General features: G+C 40.4%; 2 protein-coding genes across 5 annotated transcripts in view; both read left to right on the top strand.

Annotated features, from left to right (window-relative positions):
- Positions 1-4,472: 4,472 nt before the first annotated feature.
- Positions 4,473-9,924, top strand: LOC119719227 (bifunctional coenzyme A synthase-like). Its single transcript, XM_038188599.1, has 6 exons — positions 4,473-4,502; positions 4,670-4,801; positions 6,452-6,638; positions 7,793-8,040; positions 8,789-8,935; positions 9,850-9,924. Exons 1-6 carry the CDS (start codon positions 4,473-4,475, stop codon positions 9,922-9,924), a joined length of 819 nt encoding a protein of 272 aa, XP_038044527.1.
- Positions 4,582-20,904, top strand: part of LOC119719483 (piwi-like protein 1) — a 35,392-nt gene continuing 19,069 nt past the window's right edge. The window contains exons 1-8 of one of the 4 annotated variants that reach the window (XM_038188957.1): positions 4,582-4,633; positions 13,108-13,234; positions 13,888-14,133; positions 15,630-15,845; positions 16,448-16,662; positions 17,615-17,739; positions 18,904-18,984; positions 20,555-20,749. In XM_038188957.1, the coding sequence (XP_038044885.1) occupies positions 13,914-14,133; positions 15,630-15,845; positions 16,448-16,662; positions 17,615-17,739; positions 18,904-18,984; positions 20,555-20,749 (1,052 nt within the window). In that variant the 5' untranslated portion in view covers positions 4,582-4,633; positions 13,108-13,234; positions 13,888-13,913. Of the gene's footprint in view, positions 4,634-8,856; positions 8,936-11,573; positions 11,682-13,107; positions 13,235-13,887; positions 14,134-15,629; positions 15,846-16,447; positions 16,663-17,614; positions 17,740-18,903; positions 18,985-20,554; positions 20,750-20,904 lie in introns of those variants that run through there. The other 3 variants (XR_005269946.1, XM_038188956.1, XM_038188958.1) reach the window with 3 other exon arrangements.

The raw sequence follows: 20,904 nt of genomic DNA on the forward strand, positions 1-20,904 counted from the left end.
CATTTTGTAAATAAAATTCTATTTTTGGAGACTCGTTTGCCAGGTGGCTTAATTAATTGTACTTGAGTAAAATGGTTGAAATATTAAGTATTACTCAAAGTAGTTTTGGGATTTTGTACATAGGTGGTTTTGTTTAAAGAAAATTGGTTATATTTTGTTTATATTTTGTACAAACTTTGGTACAAAGGTTGGTGGGAAGATCAGTTTTAAAAACTGCTAAAAGATGAAGGAATAACTGATTTGACCCAGCATTGAAGGGGTGGGAGGGTTGTTTTCAAGATTATATTCATTAGAAATTAAAACTACAAATGAAATATGAAAATAAGGATATCCTTTTTTTCTTCTTCAAATAAACCATAAAGGGCAGCTGATTGGTGCGTTATAATTTCATTAACGTTGTTTTTGTTATTTAGAAAAAACACAATATTCTGGCATTTGGATGTAAATGGAGTTTGATGACAAATTCACTGTCTGTATTTTGTAGTGGTTGAAAACGCTAAATGTTTCTTTTTATTTATGAAGTTTTTAAATAAAAGACTTTTAACATTTATATCTGTAATCACACATTAATAGACCCTCTCTTAAACATTACTAGAAAATTCTCCTTTTTTTCAAGTCGGGCAAGTCCAAGAAAACGTCTCCTTGCAGTCCCATACATAACATACCTTTATTGTCTTTATCACAAATACTTACACAAATTTTTGTGGGTACAGTATTCTCCTTTCAGATGCCCAACAGTAGAATACAAAAAATGCACTGATATAATTGCGTTTTAGACGGTTAAACTTTCCTGGGACGTAACGTGTGTGAATTCTTGAACTTGCCCAGTAATAGCCTGATGGAGTAGACATATGGATTGCATTCAGGTTTCATATTAAAATACATGTTGTTAGTATCTCACAATTGTTTCTGGTGTGATCATTTTGTGTCAGTCACATTCTGTTGTATTGCATTTTACCTTAAGATGAGTATGTGAGGAAGAGTGTATAGTGTGTGACTTTCTGGTTTGCTCAGAATTGAATGGTTCAAACCCAACATCATCCCTGTCCTCTTTGACAGATATTCAAACACAATCCAGCCCATGTGTTTATCAGATACCTGATTACCCTATTATCCGTGTTTTCTGTCTGCCGTATGACATACTTTTTTATTTGTACACATTGGACCGAAACAGTTCAAAGAAAATGCCGTTATTGTAGATTTACGCTCAGGATATTTTTGTAAGCATGTTGTCCCAAAAAGTTAGGCCTAAACCGCATACGACAAGTGTGAGTTCCCCACAATTACGGAACAAGATTGTGTGGAGTGCTCATCAGTGTGACGTTGATGTACAGAAGGGGACTGTGTTACAATGCTAGTATTATTACAACTTTTATAAGGTACAGGCAGGCGCGGATACTTTTGTTGGGGGGGGGGGGTGCCCCTGCTCCCGGCCCCCCTGCTCACACCAAAAAATTTAAACTAATACTAATAATATTTACCCATATGTCCGCCTGTCCGCAACACTCGAACATAGAGGGGTAATTTATTTTTTTTTACACTAGTGTGCGATATAATGTGCCTGATTGTCTGAATTGAACAGCGCCTCCATTGGAAGAATTGTACCAGCCTCCGGAGTGTCCGGAGAAAAAACCTACCCCCCCCCCCCCACCCCCCGCACAAATTCCTGGATCTGCCCCTGACAGGTCTGTATTTTCATGCCCAGCTGGTGAACAATGCTACTCACAATTCAGCCTTTGTAAAACAGAACCCCAGAAGAGAAATTCTTAACTACTTTTCTTGTTTTCACTTGAGCAAGTGATTCAAAAAGAGCGATTCCTCCATGGTCAACAACATTTTATTGATGTCTGATTTTTTTTTTTTCATTTTTATTCAGTACAGGCTTGAGCTGTGGAGCAGAAGAGAAGATTACAGTTGGTGTGACAGACATATCCATGCTGCAACGTAAGAACGCATCAAATCAAGTATTCATGTAAAACAATTACCCTTATTACATTCTTTCTCTTCATTTGGCTGAGAGTAGGTCATAAATGTATGGTGTTCAGTATTTTATATTAATACAACACCTGAATATATCTCCCTCATCTGATTGCAGGGAAAGCACTATCAGAGTTGATCCAGCCAATGGATGCGCGCATCGCGTCTGTCCGTGACTTCATCCACGATATCAAACCACGCATCTTACAATCAGACTCCATCGTGCCCATCACGGATCCTTACGGCCCCAGCGTGGTGGATCCAGACATGAGGTGCATTGTGGTCAGTGAGGAGACCAAGAAAGGTGGAGATGCTGTCAATAGGGTCAGACAGGAAAAGGTATGCGCCAGCTTGTATGCTTAGTTAGGTGAAACAATACTATTTGTTTCATTGCTGGTTCCATAGGGCCTATCTTTGACCCCGTTCCCACTTGATCCACCAATTGGGGGATCTGATCCACCTTTTGGCAAATTGCCGGATCAGATCCCCCAATTGGTGGATCAGATCCGGCAATTGTGTGTAGTGGGAACGCTAACCGTTATAAGGTGGATCAGGATCAGATCCACCTTTTCTGATCCACCTCTGGACCAGGATACAGATCCCCCAATTGGTGGATCAGATCCGGCAATTGCCGGATCACGATCAGATGGGAACGCAAAAGGTGGATCTGATCCGGCAATTTGACCTGTTAACATCCGCCCGGTGCACGAGTGGCGCGAAAATGTTGCGGTCTCATGAACGAAGAAACACGTTTTCAGGCGTGTAGCTCATGTGAACATTTCCAGCGTATACAACATGCACAATAAACAACCGCTGAACTACGGGCTAGCACCGCGCATGCAAAAGCGCACGTGGTATCCTAAACTACACTATATAAGCCTTATTTTTGTTCCGTGTTCGTCCATTACTAAATCTTTTTCATTCCTGAAATTTTACTTATTTTTCCATCCATAAATGACTCTGAGTCCGCACTCACCAAAAGACTTCACTTTGGCACAGAATCATGGAAAAGCTTACGAGTATGCGATGAGAATAGTGCCGATAACGCGGTACGTACGTACGGAGGTGACAAATCTGAAGTATTGATTATAGAAAATTAGAAATTGATGTCGTAGTACATCTTGTGACCGTTTCTAACCAATGAGAAGCTTCAGAACCAGGGAATCCCTTATCGATGCATTGGTGTCTGCCGTGATGTCACACAATGAGCGGCTCTGTTGGATTTCACCTGTTAATTTATGCACGCACGGATCCTCTACGGATCCGTGATTTATGTTGGTGAATTCGCTTATTTTTTGTCGATGAATTCTGATAGTGCTATTTGAAAACTGACCCATCCTGGGCTAGCATGCAACCATGCAACAATGGCACTCCCACAGAGCGCGCGTAATTCCGAACTCAGTGACCTTTCGGACCCAACATTTCCGTACGAAAAGGTGGATCAAGCATAAGTGGAAACGCGACTTGCGGTTTCGTTGCGGTAAGATAACGATCACACCAAATTGCTGGATCTTGATCCACCTTTTCCCAATTCAAGTGGGAACGCGGTGTTAGTGTCTTCTTGGCACATCTAACTGAATGACTCACTGTCTGTTAGTTTGTGAAGAATTTTAGTTTAAGGTAGAGTAAATCATTTGCAGCTATCCAAAAAGTAACTGACGAAATTATTGTTGAAAAGCGTACTTGGTTTAAAGATAGTAATGGCACTAAACTCCCTGTGAAATTATTCATTCTGGCATGCTGTCTTTTTGAAGAAAACACTAAAGGAAGGTCTTTTCCAAAGATGCATCTGAAGACGCATATTTTTGGAAATTTCTGTCGGTAGTTCGTTTTGAATTCAGTGAAGCTGTGAATGGGTGCGCGCAGGCATTGACACGACGCACACGTACGCGCGGTTACTGTAATGCTTCGGTTCAGTGCGTGACATCATGTAGCTGCAATCGGCTGAAGGAGAACGTGTTCTGGATGCTGATTTCGGGCGCAATTCAAAACATGACTCAGCAACTTTTGGATTGAAATTGAGATCCTAGAATATTGTTTTCTCTGAATATACAGCATTCACTGAGCTAAAACTTCATCAGGTTAGTTGTTAAGCACTCTTCTTTAGATTTTGAGCACTTTTGTTGCTTCAAATGAATAAAAAATGCTCCAATGACAAATGACTTACTCTACCTTAAAATCATTGTAGCAATACCAAACAAAATTTCAAAAGAGACGAAAATGCACCCCTCCCCCCAAAAAATGAACAAATTTGAAGAAAATATTTTGACTTTTGGATATATTTATTTGCGTGTTTCAAGATTTGAGAGTATTATTATCAGGCTTTGAAAATAATTTTTTTAAATCTTGCATTCAGGGTCTGTGTGTACTAGACATACATGAGATATCTCTAGTAGAGGACATCAATCATGCTGCACATGAAGAAGCTAAGATAAGTTCCTCAACACAAAGGATTCGACTCCTGGGAACACTGCTCAAGCAACCCACGGTGAGTAATGCAGTGTTGCATTCATGTTGCATTCAGGGTCTGTGTGTACTAGAGGTACATGAGATATCTCTAGTAGAGGACATCAATCATGCTGCACATGAAGAAGCCAAGATAAGTTCCTCAACACAAAGGATTGGACTCCTGGGAACACTGCTCAAGCAACCCACGGTGAGTAATGCAGTGTTGAATTCATGTTGCATTCAGGGTCTGTGTGTACTAGACATACATGAGATATCTCTAGTAGAGGACATCAATCATGCTGCACATGAAGAAGCTAAGATAAGTTCCTCAACACAAAGGATTCGACTCCTGGGAACACTACTCAAGCAACCCAAGGTGAGTAATGCAGTGTTGCATTCATGTTGCATTCAGGGTCTGTGTGTACTAGAGGTACATGAGATATCTCTAGTAGAGGACATCAATCATGCTGCACATGAAGAAGCCAAGATAAGTTCCTCAACACAAAGGATTGGACTCCTGGGGCGTTTTCGAATCCCTGTTCTTAACAACACGCGTGTAACACGAGAACATGTTCTCGAGCTGGTTGTTACGAACGCGCGGGTGTGTGTCGCATCGATATAAAGCAATGCAAAATGGCCGACAATCGTCTGAATTTGTACTTAGGCATGTTAGGCCTATTCCAAATGAACGAGGACGACTGTTGCAAAACCAGACATGCGGGGATGAAATTGCAGACCTGCACTATACTAGTATTCTTATTCAAATCATTAGGCAAAAAAAACAACAAAAAAAACAAATTACGAATCTGCACAGTCCGCCATTTTGTTCAAGCTGCACCTCGCCGAACCCTCCATCAACTGGGGAGTGAAAAAATCGATCCGCGAACGCCCTCTCGGGTCTGTTCGTCACGTTTGAGACCGCTGTTCTCGTGTCGGGTTAACCCGAGTGTTGTCAAGAACAGGGATTTGAAAACGCCCCTGGGAACACTGCTCAAGCAAACCACAGTGAGTTTTTAGGCTAAAAGTGAAACCCTTTTCTGCGGAGTGTCAAGGTTTCGTTGTATGGCTATGCTAACCACAGAATATAAACCATTCACAAAACAGTTGCTCTGTCAGGTTTCCATGAAGAGACCACTTATTGTAGTGCATTTTCCAATTCCATTCAATTATGCATGGATTATATTCAATAATTCACATTTTGCAGTGAAACACTGAGTTAAAGATGAATTTAGAAACAAAATATATCATACATTCTAAATAAAATAGTATCGAGACTTAAAAGTTATTTGCAAACATTTAAAAATGAAATTGTCAAAATGTCATGAAATATCCTACTCGATTGTAAGTAAATAATAGGATCAAGCATCCTGTGAAATCATTGTGGCTACTAAGCTGCCATTTTTGAGAAGAGAAATTACCATCATTTCCAAACCATCATACTGTCCAATGGGAACCTATGCTTTGAAAAGTGACGACGCATTTTTTGGAAGTTTTCTCAAAAAGTACGATATCTACTGAGCTGAAATTTCAACAAATTTGTTTTGTTCAATAACTGCTTCAGAATTATTAAATTGTTGTTCCTTGAGTTAGCAAAATGGTGTCCATTACCTTTAAACTTCAATTAAATATGCTTCTCAAACCACTGGATTTAAAACGGCTGCAACCTGTTATATTAAATAATTATAATAAAAACAGAGGTGTAAGTATTCTTATTAAAAAGACATTTTAGTAAAAGATAAGATAGAGCAAAAATAAGGATAGAGTTCTGATTTTCATCGGGTTTTTGTTGCAGTGAAATGTTGTATTTGTAGCATTTTGAGTAACAAGGAAGATGAGTGGTTTGCAAAAATGAAACAAAAAGTGGTTTTCTCTATAGTCCTCCCAAGATTGAAATCGGCACTTGCAAAAAAATTCTTTGTGGGGAACAAAGTAAATATCTGCATGGCGTTCGGTTTTCCTTTCGATAAAATTGTTTGGAGAGGTTGGATTTCATCTTTTACCAATTGTTTTAAAACTTGCCCCATAGAATAAAGATCTACCTGGCACCCCATACGTGATTGGTCTGACCGGTGGCATAGCCAGCGGGAAGTCTTCAGTATGTAGACGGCTGGAGGGGCTCGGTGCTGCAGTGATTGACTGTGATAAGCTGGGTCACAAGGCCTACCTACCAGGCACGCAGGGATTCAGGAGAGTGCTGACTGAGTTGGGACAAGGTGGGTGCTGGAAAAACTCCAAAGTATTTTTCAACAAGATAAAGCAAGTCTAGTAAAGCTGAGTGGACAAAATTCACAGAGCGGAAAACATATTCTTTTCGTTGTTGGATTGAAAATGAGATTTGAAGGTTTGCATGGTGGACATGAACAATGAATGGGTAGTTTGCGGTAACACAATGTGAATGATATCTCTTTGTAAAGTTGTGTGGTTCTGAGAAGAACCAGTTGGTTTGAAAGTTTGAAAAAATTATTCCCACATGGTGTTTCCGCAAACCTTTCATTCATTAGTATCTCCGCCATGCAAAGCCTCAAATCTTACTTAAGAACCAGTTGGTTTAACTCGACGTTTCGAATAGTGTGCTGTTTGTCAACAGGAGGTTGATGACAAACAGAGCATACTGTTCGAAAGGTTGAGTTAAAACAACTGGTTCTTCTCAAAACCACACGACTCAAAAGAGATATTCACATGGTGTTACCGCAAACCTCCTGTTCATTGGATTGAAAATGGCTGAAAAGTTTGTAGAATAAGCTGTAGTGGTATTACGTGATGGAAATGAGAGATTCACTGTCGGTCCTCGCATGGAGACTTGACTTACTGCAAACACATGTATCATGAAGTTACAAGAAATGAGCTGTGCCAGACTAATGGACATCTGGTATCCACTAATGCAACGACAGTCATTTTCTGAGGTGGCACAGCGGTAGCACCAGGCTCGTGCAAGTCGCGCTCAGGTAGTACGCACGCACTCAGGGGTCTTTGGACCAATAGGGCTACCAATGCACACGTGTTTCGTCTTTAAGAAAGCATGCTTCGTGCGCGCGGGCATCATGGCCCCACTAGAAAATGGCTTCTAATCTTGTTCGATGAATTACACTGTAGATGATACATGACTTACATGAATAGACAAGCCTCGTAAAGCTGCTCCTAGACTGGTGTATTAAAGTCATAAGGGAGAGTCAGTCAGTGAGATAAATAGCCAGGCTAATTCACAAGTAACTGTCAGTTAGTGAGTCTGTGAGGTATAAAAAGGACTTAAGCTGGTCCTGTCTGGGACCGTCAACAAAATTCTGGGACCGGCGGGAAAATTTGTCGGTGATTTCGATTATTTTGAAGTCATCAACTGTGAAAGGTGTAAAACGTATTTGTTCCGCAGATGTTGTTGGGCATGATGGAAGCATCAACAGGCGTGCCCTCGGCGCTAAAGTCTTCCAAGACCGATCCCGTCTGGACCGGCTGAACCAGATCGTCTGGCCGGAGATTGCCAGCATGGCTCGGAAGGAGATGAGGGTCCTGGGTGATGGAGGATGCCTGGTGTGTGTGCTGGATGCAGCCGTGCTGATTGAAGCGGGGTGGGACGGCTTCTGCCATGAGGTATGGTCATGCATTATTCATGAGGATGAGGTGAGTCACGCCTCCCATTGGGTGATTGAAGCGGGGTGGGATGGGTTATGGCATGAGGTGTGGTCATGCATTATTCATGAGGATGAGGTGAGTCACGCCTCCCATTGGGTGATTGAAGCGGGGTGGGATGGGTTATGGCATGAGGTGTGGTCATGCATTATTCATAAGGATGAGGTGAGTCATGCCTCCCATTGAGAGATCAAAGCTGGGTGGGATGGGTTCTGCCATGAGGTATGGTCATGCATTATTCATAAGGATCAGGTGAGTCACACCCCCAATTAGGAGATTGAAGATGGATGGGCTGGGTTCTGCTATGAGCTGTGGTCATACATAATTCGCAAGGATGAGGACAGTCACGCCTTCCATTGATGAGTGAAGCTTGGGTGGATTAGCTCTACTCTAAGTTGTGGTCATGCATTATTCATAAGGATGAGATAGGTCACACCTCATTCATTATGACAAGACCCCGCCCCTTTGAGCATCTTTGCACACAGTGTTATTATTGGACTAGCCCACATTTAGTGCAAAATTTAAAAAAATGGACATGAATCATTCACTACAATGAAAACAGTCATGTGCACTTCTCAGTCACTCTGAAATTACACTCCATTCTCATTATGTGATACTCAGCTTCTCAACATGTGTAAATCATAACTAGAGTAAGATTTGTTTCTGCATTTTTACTTTGGTGACATGGTCCTTGTAGTTTATTCTTTTTCATCTGCTTTCAATTTTATTTTTTTGCCAGGCCTTGAAGCGCATTCTAAACAGGGATCGTCTACCAGAAGAGAAGGCACGACAGCGCATAGAATCCCAGCTCAGTAACCAGGAACGTGTGGATCATTCCAATGTTGTCTTCTGCACCTTCTGGGAGCCAGAGGTCACTCAGAAACAGGTACAAGTCGGGTTTAGCCTTTTTTTGTCGAGCCCTTCAATGAATATTATTTGTTACCTTTTACAAAATCCATCAATTCACACAAAAGTTGGGGACAGAAGAGGAACCCCCCCCCCCCCAAAAAAAAAATAGACTCCAAATTTTGCAAGAGCTGCATGTTTCTAATGTGCTTATAAAATAGTCACTTTATACATGTACCTTTTTGCAATGAAAGACATTTTTCTTCATTCAGGATTTCAAACATATATATGAAGAATTTTGTTTTCCAAAAACGCTGCGAATGTTTTTTCATCTCCTTTTGGAATCCCGCCCTCTCCTGGCTGCCCAAAGCCAGTTGTGATTGCTTATTGACCCTCCACATACATTCTGTGCCAAGTTGTCCTTTCAGTCAAAATCAATCAAGTGACTGTTTTCAACTATTAAAAATTCCCAGACTACATAAAGCAGGGTTGACTGGCTGAGACTGCTTATGTAACTTGATAAAGCTATGCCTTGACTGTAGGTGATTGATAAGCCAGCTGTGCCTACCGCTTGTCTTTTGTCTGTTGACTGAATATATGACTAGTCACTGTGCTTGCTTGAAATTATTATGATCTGACTGTGTAAAAGGCTTCGCAGGGGAAGAGGATTTAGTTTTTGACTGTCTGTGACTGTTCAGATAGCGGGAGGGTTAATTTAAGAATACATGAAAAATGTAGTTCAGAAATTATGGCTGTTATATATACGTGTATAAATTTGTCATCACCGTGCATTTTTTTCACATTTTTTAAACGGATATAGCATTTTGGAAACACTCTCTATCAAAGTTGGTGCACAGGTCAAAAAGTACCGTACCTCCCCTCTTACCACAGCGATTTCATTAAAACCATGCTGACATAAGTTGTACATTGTCTATCCATTTGATTGTATCTTAGGTGGAGAAGGCTTGGGCTGGGCTTATGGAGAGATTACAATCTCGTGAAGCTAAACCACAGCAGCCTAAACTATGACGGCGGAAGGCACCAGGAGCTTGATGTAGCTTTATGTCATCAAAGGTATGACTCAATCTACTACGAAAGTGAAATGTGGCTGAAAAGTAGGGTGGGCTATTTTGGGAATCGGGTACCCGACTGAAAAAACATGGGTACCCGGGAACCTGTTAAAGAAACCCAACCCCAAAATTTAAATCTCGGAGGTTGCACGGGATGCGACACTTATGACAGTTCTGAAGGTCAGTAACCACACCTACTCACACAAGTGTGTATTTGCCTGCCATCGGGGACCCCCTATTGTCCCTCTTTTGTTTGTACTAACTTTTTAGGACGACCTCCCATATGTTTTGTACACGAATCCAAATAGGGAACCTCTCGGGAATTGGGGATCCTATTGTCCTCTATTGTTCATCGTCCCCTATTGAATGCAGAAACAAACTCGCTGCCACCATCAAACCTTTTGTGCCCGATATTCTAATTAAACCTCTCTGGGCTCTTGGACTATTATATTTGCATCAATTTACGATTCTACATGATATGACATTTGAAACTGGAAACCGTCTATTACTAGTCAACTATTTGTTTGCTAAGTAAATTTGTGCTATGTTAATTCTGTTAAACTGGGCCCTGTAGCCATGTTCAGAGCTGCAAAGGACAGACATTTCCTTGAGTGCAGAGAACAAGTTAATTGGCTTATTGTAAAATATAAAGGAATAACCATTAGGGTGTGTTTCCGATGGCTCCACGTCTGAATTTTTTTCTTGTGAATATTAATGTCAGTGGGAATTAGCTTCATTCGTTTATGAGATGTGGGCACATTTTTCCCATGGTGGGCATAATGAGAACCCCGCCTCTTTTTTCAATATGGCTGCCACGCCCCTAAAAGGGTGTGTTCGCGATGGCTCCACATCTGGAATAGTTTTTCTCATAAATGTCAATGTCTGTGAAAAGTTCCATTTCTCTATGAATGTGGGAACAATATTTCCAGGGTGGGCATAATGAAAACCCCGCCCCCTTTTTTCCTAATATGGTTGCCACGCCCCTAAAAGGGTGTGTTCGAGATGGCTCCACATCTGGAATTTTTTTTCTCATGAACATAAACGTCTGTGGGACGTTTTATTCGTTCATGAAATATGGACACAATTTTTCCAAAGGTGGGCGTAATAATCACCCACCTTTTTTTAAATGGCTGCCACGCCCCCAAAAAGGTACTTTTCAGGTGGCTGCGAATCTGGAAAACACTTATAATATATGTAATTATGTCTTTGTGAAGTTTCCTGCTTTTGTGACAAGTGGGAATAACCGTTTTCACTACGGGCATGACAAGTCCCGCCTCCTTTTTTAAGTGGATGCCACGCCCCTAAAAGGGTAAATTTGCGATGGCTCCACATCTAAAACATTTTCTCGCATGAAAAATATGAACATCTGTGCCAAGTTTCACGCTTTTATGCAAAAGTGCACAATTCATCAATATTTTGTCACATATCCGCTGGACTTTTGGTTATTGAAGCTGACCCTAGAGCTGACTGACTTGTTGGGTAAGTTCGATGACCCACGGCTGGTACCCGCTGCATGCGCTTTGCCAATACAATTTGGTGCGTTATTTCCGGTTCCCCTCGTACGCGTGTAAATGTATACCAAGTCATGTTGTAGCTAAAACAGCTGGATGATTCCAAAGACCAAACTACTGGCTGGATGAAACAACTTCCTGGTACATGTAGTTGGGTGTTGTTATGATGATAGGACCACACTTTCTTGCTCATTTTGAATGAATGGTAGGTATTAGTATTAATATTGTGATTGGAAAGAATGTTGCAACCTGCATGACGCCACTGTTTTCATTATCATCTCAATAAAGGTCAGTCAATGCATTGCAAAAAAAAATTGAAAAGACATTTCCAATTTGTTAGGAAATAAATCGAAAATGTTCTTCACTCTCCGTAGACTTTGTACACAACCGCTGAAGTGGCGTCTGGTCACTACATTCTTTTCATCTACTTAAATAAAAAGGACCATTTGATTAAAAACGTAAAAATTAAGAAATCTATTAAAAAACTATAAAAATATTGAGTAGGGGCCTAGTGCTGTGCGGGGATTCGAACCAGGGTCCCCAGCTCATTGAGCTAGGGTCTGTTACTCCTAAAACTATGATGCTCCGCGTGAGCGGAGCCTCATAGACACAGAACCCCGCAAAATTGTTTGCAGCACAAAACACTAATTAAGTACACAGACATTTTCCACAGAACCGCTACACAGTTTGCCCCTAAACTTTGTACTATAACTCATGACATACTCAGGTTATGTGCGCAGAACAATCATCGCTGGATTCTGTCGTTTTTTTTGCCAAAATGATGAAAAATATGCCCTTTCCGCACTGAGCAAACCTGACACTTGAAATGTGCACGCATTATGATCATCGATCGATGATTTTCGGTTCGCTAGGAGTGTGCCGCTGATTCTGGAGATTAGCTGGCTGTGTAGGGCATTAAGCGATTCACTTCAGTGACTTGGAAGTACCCACATAATACTGGGCAAGGGCCAGCGCTATAGACAAATCTGGGGGCAGCTATTTTCTGCAGTGGCACAAGGCTAGGGCAAATTAGCAGGCTCAAACACGCACTCCTTTGACACATAAGAATACCAAAATGCGTGTGTGCCTCGTCCTTAAGAACGTGTGCAGCATGCGGGTGAGTGTAACACCACCGAAGTGAAAACTTTCTGGTCACCGGATTCCACTCTACCTGCCAGAGATGATTAGGCCTTTTACAGAACCTAATTGTTGGTACCTTTACATCGGTACAGTAAGATTACTTTAACCCTAACAATACCCATCCAGCCAAACTCCAACACCAGGGTTTGTTGGAATCTGTTAGGATGAGTACTGCACTAGTAAACTGAGGCATACCACCAATAATCAGAGTCCTACAGTCCCTTGTGTGCCTTTTTGGAGAATGTTCAATTTTAATTTTTAAACCTATGGTGAGTTACCATTGAGTTTACTTGTGACCAGTAAACTCAGTGGTAACTCACCTGTCAGGAAATTGACAACTAATATGTACAAAGAACACCAAGTTTTCACCTACATGCAAGTACATGTAGTAATTTTAATTAAAAATTACTACTTAAGTGAAAAATTGGTGTTTCTTTGTACTTGTTAGTTGTCAATTTCCTGACAGTTTATATTTCTCATCTTTCCCACAGTTAATTGTCTGGATGTATCCAGCTGAGGGGCCTACTGTATCCTGGAAAAAGTTCTTGCAGATAGAAATGGTGGACAACATCCAGCTTCTTTGTGATCCAAGCAACAAAGAAAATCATCTGTAAAAAGGTAAGTTGACTTAAGAAATGTAAAGAACATGCTCATTGAGTATTGAGAGAATGTGCATTCTGGCAAAATGCAACGGATCTGGACACAGGCCGTGGCGGGGAAAAAATGCCAAAAAAACTGAATGGGAGTGGTTTTTTTATTTTTTTTTTTATTTTTTTTTTTATTTTCAGATTTATCGATATTTGTAATCTTTGATATGTCTACTACATATATTTTATAGAGATACATTACAAGTTGTGGAGTGCAAGTGTTTTTATGGAAAAAAAATAATTGGCATCTTTCATTTTCACAAATACAAACTTGAACTTTAAATGCCTTTTTCTCAGTACTTTACTTTTTTAAGAGTGAACTTTAAATAGCCATAACTTGTCAACACAATATCTGATTGGTGGTAAGGAGCATTTTATTCTCTTTCTTAATATGCAAAAAACCTCTTATTGAGGGTACCTTTTCTTAGTAAGACATTGGGTTAGTTTCCTTTCAACCAGACTGTTAAAATAGGATAAGTAAGCAATCTAAAGTATTAACTTCAGGACTTTGTGTCCCATTAACCAAATGCTTGTAACTGTTCATTGGTGTTGCCATTTCACCGCTTTACCATTCATAATTGCTGTAAACTCTGTTGATCACCACAAGCTGTTGTTCCTCCCCAGAGCAAAGAAGTTTGGAAACACCCAACATGGCCGACAGTCAGCAAGGCGTTGGCAGCGGGCGTGCCCGTGGTCGGGGGCGAGGCCGCGGCCGTGGGCGGGCCTCTGCAGGGCAGCAGCAGGGCCAGCCCCGGAGGCCTGGGGAGACAGCGCCTGCCACGCCCATGCCTAGTGGTGATGCTGAAGCCATGCCTGCCCCAGGGAGGGGCAGAACCAGGGGAGGGGCTTCCCAGGTCCCTGGATCAGGAGGTGGGTGTCTGTTGACAGAAATTTTACAGACTGAAGAGTTACATGTTAAGTGCTCTTTAACATTATTTGAGTTTTGTCTTGCCTGAACTTTGTAAAATTGTTTTGTAAAAACGTTTTGTAAAATTGGTCTAATTTGAAAAGTTGAAGTCCAATTGGAACCAAACATGGGTCAAAGATGCAACATGGAAACCTTCAAGTGATGATGTCAAAGGTCACATACCAAGGTCAAAGGTCACTCTTTACAGATAATTGTGGAAGCAGGCGAGACGCATGGTTCGAGAACCATCTTGTTTTTCTTCTAACAATTTTCAATTTTTCAAATAAACCACAAGTTCATGAAGTTACACTTCCATTTGGTATTCGTTTTCATTTTGTATTGAATATTAAGATGGAAAAACTACTTTTTTTTGGTCTACTGTAGACATTATCAACCCTCTGAAAATATGAAGCCGACCATGTTAACTTCGCAACGTCAGGCCAATCAGGTCAATCCAGTCAAAACAGTTGTGACAGCAGTTTTATTCATTTTCATTTTATTCATTTTCTCTGAAAATATGCTTTTATTTTGGGTTGTTTTGTGCCTGTGCCCATAATGTATGAAATATATGCCTGAATTATTGTCAGCTGCAAGCAATTTAACCCTCTGATGCAAGTATGCAAACATACAATCTGTGCCAAGTTGTCATTTCAGTCAAAGCCAATCAAGTGACAGTTTTCAACAGTTAAGGGCTCCCAGCCTACCGGTACATAAAGCAGGATTGACTGGCTGTGACTGGTTACTTGATCCAGCTATGCTTTGACTGTAGGTGATTGATAAGCCAGCTGTGCCAGCCACTTGCCTGCTTTTGTCGGTTGACTGAATTTGACTAGTCACAGTGCTTGCTTGAAATATGGTCTGACTGTTGGCGGCTAGCCTGTGTATAAAAGGCATGAAAGGGGAAGAGGATTTATTTGTTTGACTGTCTGTGACTGTTCAGATAGCAGGAGGGTTAATAAGCATGGATGGAACTTTTTTGCGCGATGTTTCATACAAAAGTGATAACTTTTTGTGATGAAAGTGATTATCTTTTGTATTGCTAAAAAAATTGCAATTTAAAAACAAAATCTATTTTTTGGAGGTTGAAACTTAACACAAAAAACTTAGAGCAAATTTACATATACATGTACATGCTCTATATTCAAATCAAGATGTCAGATGTAACAGGGACAGGGAAAAAGTGGACCCCAAATTTATAGAATGACCCTATAGATACAGTATGAGTAAAAAAAACTATACACTTTTATAATTGGCCATAGTTTCATTCTGTAGGAATATAGATAAGATATTTTTATAAGTAGTTTTCAGAGTAACTCTTCCTGCCTCTTCCGGTGACATTTTCACTGGATTAGTTTTCATGCATGACTGCACAGGAGACAATTAAAGGGGTCGGGTGAAATCTGACTTGCGCCAACTGGTTTATACTCACACTATTTATACTACTTTCTTTGTTACACAGCTGCTATAAGCATGGAGCAAAGAGCGGCCATGGCCGAGAGTTACCATCCTCATGCCCCGAGACCAATGCCAGCTGAAGCGCCCCCTACAGCTCAGATGGCAGCGTTGAGCATGGGCGGGGCCCAGGGTGCTGAGGGAGGGGGAGTCAGTGGCCGCGGCAGACAGACAGAGCTCCGCTACGGAGAACAAAAAGCACCCAGACCCATTGATAAGAGAGGTAGGTCTGGAGCCCTGTAATCCCTTATTGATGTGCCAATAACAAGGGTGTGAAATCTCAGCTTTAAAGCTGATTTCAGCTATTTTTATTAGTTTTGGATTCAGCCTTTTAAGCTTTTTCCCTCACTTGCTGTGTAAAAAAGTATAGGAGATTCCCAAAGTTCAGCTTTTTTACACCTTTTTCAGCTGTTTTCAGCTATTTTTATCAGTGGTCACTCACACCCCTGCAATAAATATTCCATTTTCTCATCTAAAAGTCTTTAAAGGTAGGGTAGATCATTTGTCATTAGTGCAGTTTTTCCCACAGCGCCATGAAAATACGCCTTGGGCCTTAGCTCACTGTGTTGGTTGGTAGGTAAGTTTGTTTCTGCATTCAATAAGGGACAATAGCCTAGTCATGTTTTAAATTGCACCCTAAATCAGCGTCTGGGACAAGAGAATGATTCAGTAACCAGCATTGCTGTTGTTGCACAGGCACCTACCTCACAGCAACAACAGCATTTAAGTTTGAAGTCATATCTCTCTGTCACAATTGAGTGAGAACATGTGCACAAACTCCATTGTACATTAAAAAAAACACACATTTTTCTCATAATCTTCCAGGCAAGAAAGGAAAGCCGGTGGAGGTCTTGACCAACTGTTTCCGCATGAAGGCTGCTGATCAGTGGCTTCTGCACCAGTACAGCGTGGACTTCAGCCCCGTTGTGGACAACCCTAGGGCACGTCATGCCCTGCTACGGGCTCACTCTGAGATCCTAGGCACCCCCATGGCCTTTGATGGGATGATGTTGTTCCTGCTTCGAAGGCTTGATGAGCCGGTGAGTAGATGTAAAATGTCTTTTTAACCCTAACCTTCCCAAATCTTTCAAATCCTCTCTGCAAAAAATGGAGGATTTTGCAAGGCTATATGGCAAAAGTATGTCACTGATTTCGAAAAGAAATATTCTTAACATGAGATAAATGCCATATTTCTAGGAACCTCCCTCAATCTTCTAAAATCCTCAGCTGTATAGGAAATCAAAGTTGCATTCTTTGTTCCTGCCCCATGTTATGTGATTTTAGCTGGGCTGTATACCTTCCTCAAAACTAAGGATCTGAGGATCTGAGAGTGACAGGGCTTTCACTACAGGGTAGTAAAAAAAAAAAGAAACCAAAATGTCGGGACCATTGTTTCAGTGAAGTTCTGCATGTAGCACTTTAAAATCTAGCATATTAAAGCCCAATTCATAAGCTTTCTTTTAGTAAAAGAATCATTCAAATTACTCATGTACTTTTCAAGTTACAGAATTTTTAACATAACCACCATTTTAAAGTTCTGTCCATGGATCACAAAAAGGTAAATCTTTTTAAGCAAAACGAAAACAAATCACATAGGGATGTGTGTGAATTGTTTTCGTTTTACTGAAAGAACGCTCACCTTTTTTTGTGATCCGTGGACAGAACTTTAAAACGGATGGTTGTGTTTAAAATTCCGTAACTTGAAAAGTACATGAGTGATTTGAATGATTCTTGTACTAACGGAAAGCTTATGAATTGGGCTTTCATATCTTAGATTTTGAAAGTGCTACATGCAGAACTTTACTGAAACAATTATCCCGACATTTGGGTTTCATTTTTTTTTTACTCATACACACTGTAGAGTTGTATGTACATTTCACATATTTTTCAGAAACAATCAATCTCAACACAAGATGCAAAGTTGTAAAGATGTTTTCATGAGATGTATATATATTTTCTATACTTATTTTTGCCTTGTTTTGCAAACTCTAGGTGACCAGGTTTCAAACCAAACGCCGTGACTCTGATGACATCATCACCATTACTGTGACTCTCAAGAATGCGCTGCCTCCTACTTCACCAACCTGCATGCAGGTTTACAACATCATCTTCCGCAAGTATGCTTGCTCTTTTTTTTTTCATCGTTGCTGAAATTAACCCTAAACCCCCAAGGGTTTTTTTGCTGGGAACCATCCTCAATCCTCCAAAATTTTGCACTTATGTTCAAATGTAGGTTACCCTGCGCCTCAATCCTTCAAAATTGTCAGACAAAAAATGCATTCATCCTCAATCCTCCAAAATCCTCCTCCAAACACCATTCATCCTCAATCCTCCCAAATTATGTGCTAAGACACCATTCATCCTCAATCCTCCAAAATCATGTGCTAAAACACCATTCATCCTCAATCCTCCAAAATCCTCCTCCAAACACCATTCATCCTCAGTTCTCCCAATTCCTCATGTTTCTCAAACACTATTCATCCTCAAATTAGGTTTTGCCCTTCACCGACGTTTAAACACTGTATACTGGGTGTGTTACCTCCAGAGTGAAAGTTGGAAAAAATCACTCGGGTGGGACTTGAACCCACGACCTCCTGCTTTCTAGTGCAGACGTCTGAGGTCATGGGTTCGAGTCCCACCCGAGCGATTTTTTACAACTTTCACTCGGGAGGTAACACACTGAGTATACAGTGTTTAAACGTCGGTGAAGGGCAAAACCTATAATTTGATTTATTTCCCCAACGCTGAAATTCCACCATTCATCCTCAATCCTCCAAAAACCATCTAGAGGATTTTGGAGGATTAGGGTTAAAGAACACATGAGACCCAGGGTTTTTATTTAATGGCATACTAAATAATGACCATCCGTGAAAAGCTGAAACAATCAGTCAGAAATGACTTAGAAATCAATCAGAAATGATTATTTGTATTCTCCTTTGTGAAAAATGACAAATTTGATTGACAAATCTCCAAAACTTTGAAGAAAGTTGAGTCTGTGTGGAAAAGTAGGAAAGTAATTAGTTTGCTGTCATTTTATTTCTGTTTTATGGAAATAATACTTTATTTTGAAAATTATCAACAAGTTGTTAACAGTGACAAAGATGCACCTTTACAATGCCTTCTAAGCTATTTGCACAAAATGTTCAAGTGTTATTTTCATTTCATGGCCTCTTAAAAACAAAGATACAATTTTGCTTATTTGTATATATTTTTTAAGGAATTCAATGAAGCGTAATCTATGCTTGCAATTTTTTATCACATTGTTACTTTCTCTGTTTTAGGATCCTTGGATTGGTTGGCTTTGAGCAGATTGGCCGGAACTATTTCAACCCCAACGCCAAAAGGGAAATCCAGCAACACAAGTAAGTGAAACGATTTGGCTCATGTCTTAAGTTGAACGTAGATGTGAAATATCTGTAGCAGTAGGTCTGCTTGGCTTTGAGTTTCATTAAAAATTGTTTGAAGTGGCTGAGATTGTATATCAATAGACAGAGCCATTAGCAGCAATATGAATGGCCGTTAAATGTGAGAGCCTTTTGTGTGGGTTTTGCAAAACATCTTTAATTTTTGCAGGATTGGTAGTAAAGTGAGGAAATTTGACACAGTACTGCACATGTTGGCCCATGTAAACTTGCTATATGTAACCTGCCATATCATAATGAGGAATAACCCCCACCTTTGACTTTCAAGTAACGTACATCATGTTAAAGCGTAAATCATTAGCGTTCAAATGATACCAAATTTATTTCTGTAGCTTAATGTACTCCAAAGATATGTCGCAGGAACTTCAACAGTGTCCCACCGAACTTTACCAACCTCATTTCGAGAAAAACGGCTTTGTAGAAAGAAATGCACATTGCGCCGCAAACGGCAGTGGAAAACGTTCTTCAGTTTCCAACTTTTGGGGATATTTGTTCCCAACAAAAAGGCAAAGTGTGAATCTTGGATAACTTGGCTTTTCAAAAATAAAAAAAAAACCAACATTGATTTCAGGAGTTGATTACATTGTTTTGGGGGACATTCCTCATTTTGCCACAGTAGGTCACATATTGTCGCTTTGCTCACGAAGTGACAAAAACTTTAAAAATCGACAAAAGTTCATCCAGAAACAATCGCATTTGAAGTTATTTATTTTTTCAAAAGACATTTTCGACTACTTCGCAGTAAAAGAATTTGGAAATGTTTCCATTGTCCCATAGCTTATGATTTGCTCTTTGCTGATTCATAGTTGTTTGTTAAAAATAAATAATTAAATTAAACAGTAATTCATTAATAAAACTTGTTTACGCTTCGTGAAAACATCAATACTTTGGGTCCCATATTTTCCCCATTACTTTGTACACAGTTTTTGTGACTTCGTGGGAACATGAATCGCGGAGGCTTTACTTATTTGTACTTTTGTCGATGCAACAAACTTGCAACTTTTACGCGTCATACGACAGTTGAGCGCACGCGCGTCTGTCCTTTTTCAACAACGTTCGCGCGCACGTGTATGCTCCCATCCTGACGCGTGAAGACCAATGTGTAGTTCCTCCGGCCCTGCCCACGAGGTGACTTTCTGTCACTTCGTGAAAACATTTTACACTTTTTACACTTCGTAAAAACAAAAAAAACGGATTTCAGGCTTTTTGTCAAATTTTGTTTACAATAAGTAAGAAAGTAAACAATTTTTCGCTTTGAAACTTGGTCAAATTGTTCCTTGAGACAACTATAATAAAAAGGCTAGTAAAACTCAAAATCGAACAGTTATCGCTTTTCAAGGTTTTTGTCACTTCGTGAGCAAAGCGACAATATGGCAGATCAAAAGTTTACAATGGCAGAAACAAATTAAATTATGCTTACACAGTGTTTAAGACTGTTTTTTATTGTGGTGATTGTTCCCCTTTCCTTGATGCTCCTTTCTCTCCGTCATTTCTCCCCTCATCCCTTCAGGATCCAGCTCCTGCCCGGTTTCATCACCTCCATCTTGCAGTATGAGCAGGAGGTGCTCCTGATGGCGGACGTCTCTCACAAGATCCTGAGGACGGAGACAGTCTTGGACATGCTGGCTGAGATTCAGCAGACCAAGGGAGCAGGCTGGAGGGATGTGGCCAAGAGAGTACTGGCAGGAGAAATTGTCCTGACCAAGTGAGGAAACAGCATTGTTTGGTTAAGTTTGTTTCAGATCAGGTCTGTTTGGTTGGATTGAGTTAGTTAGGTGTGGTCAATTTCAGATCCATCAGTTCAATAGGGTTAAATTTGGTACATACAGGGTGAGTCAAAAAAAGTAAACACCCAAATGT

The sequence above is a fragment of the Patiria miniata genome, unplaced genomic scaffold (assembly GCF_015706575.1).
Source record: "Patiria miniata isolate m_02_andy unplaced genomic scaffold, ASM1570657v1 HiC_scaffold_8, whole genome shotgun sequence".
NCBI lineage: Eukaryota > Metazoa > Echinodermata > Asteroidea > Valvatida > Asterinidae > Patiria > Patiria miniata.

Excerpts from the sequence above, each read along its gene's own strand:
- LOC119719227 (XM_038188599.1), top strand. The coding sequence starts at position 4,473 with ATGCAGTGTTGCATTCATGTTGCATTCAGG. Across the intron at positions 4,503-4,669 it reads GCATTCATGTTGCATTCAGG|GGTCTGTGTGTACTAGACAT; the intron begins GTCTGTGTGTAC and ends TGTTGCATTCAG. Across the intron at positions 8,041-8,788 it reads GCATTATTCATGAGGATGAG|GCCTTGAAGCGCATTCTAAA; the intron begins GTGAGTCACGCC and ends TTTTTTTGCCAG.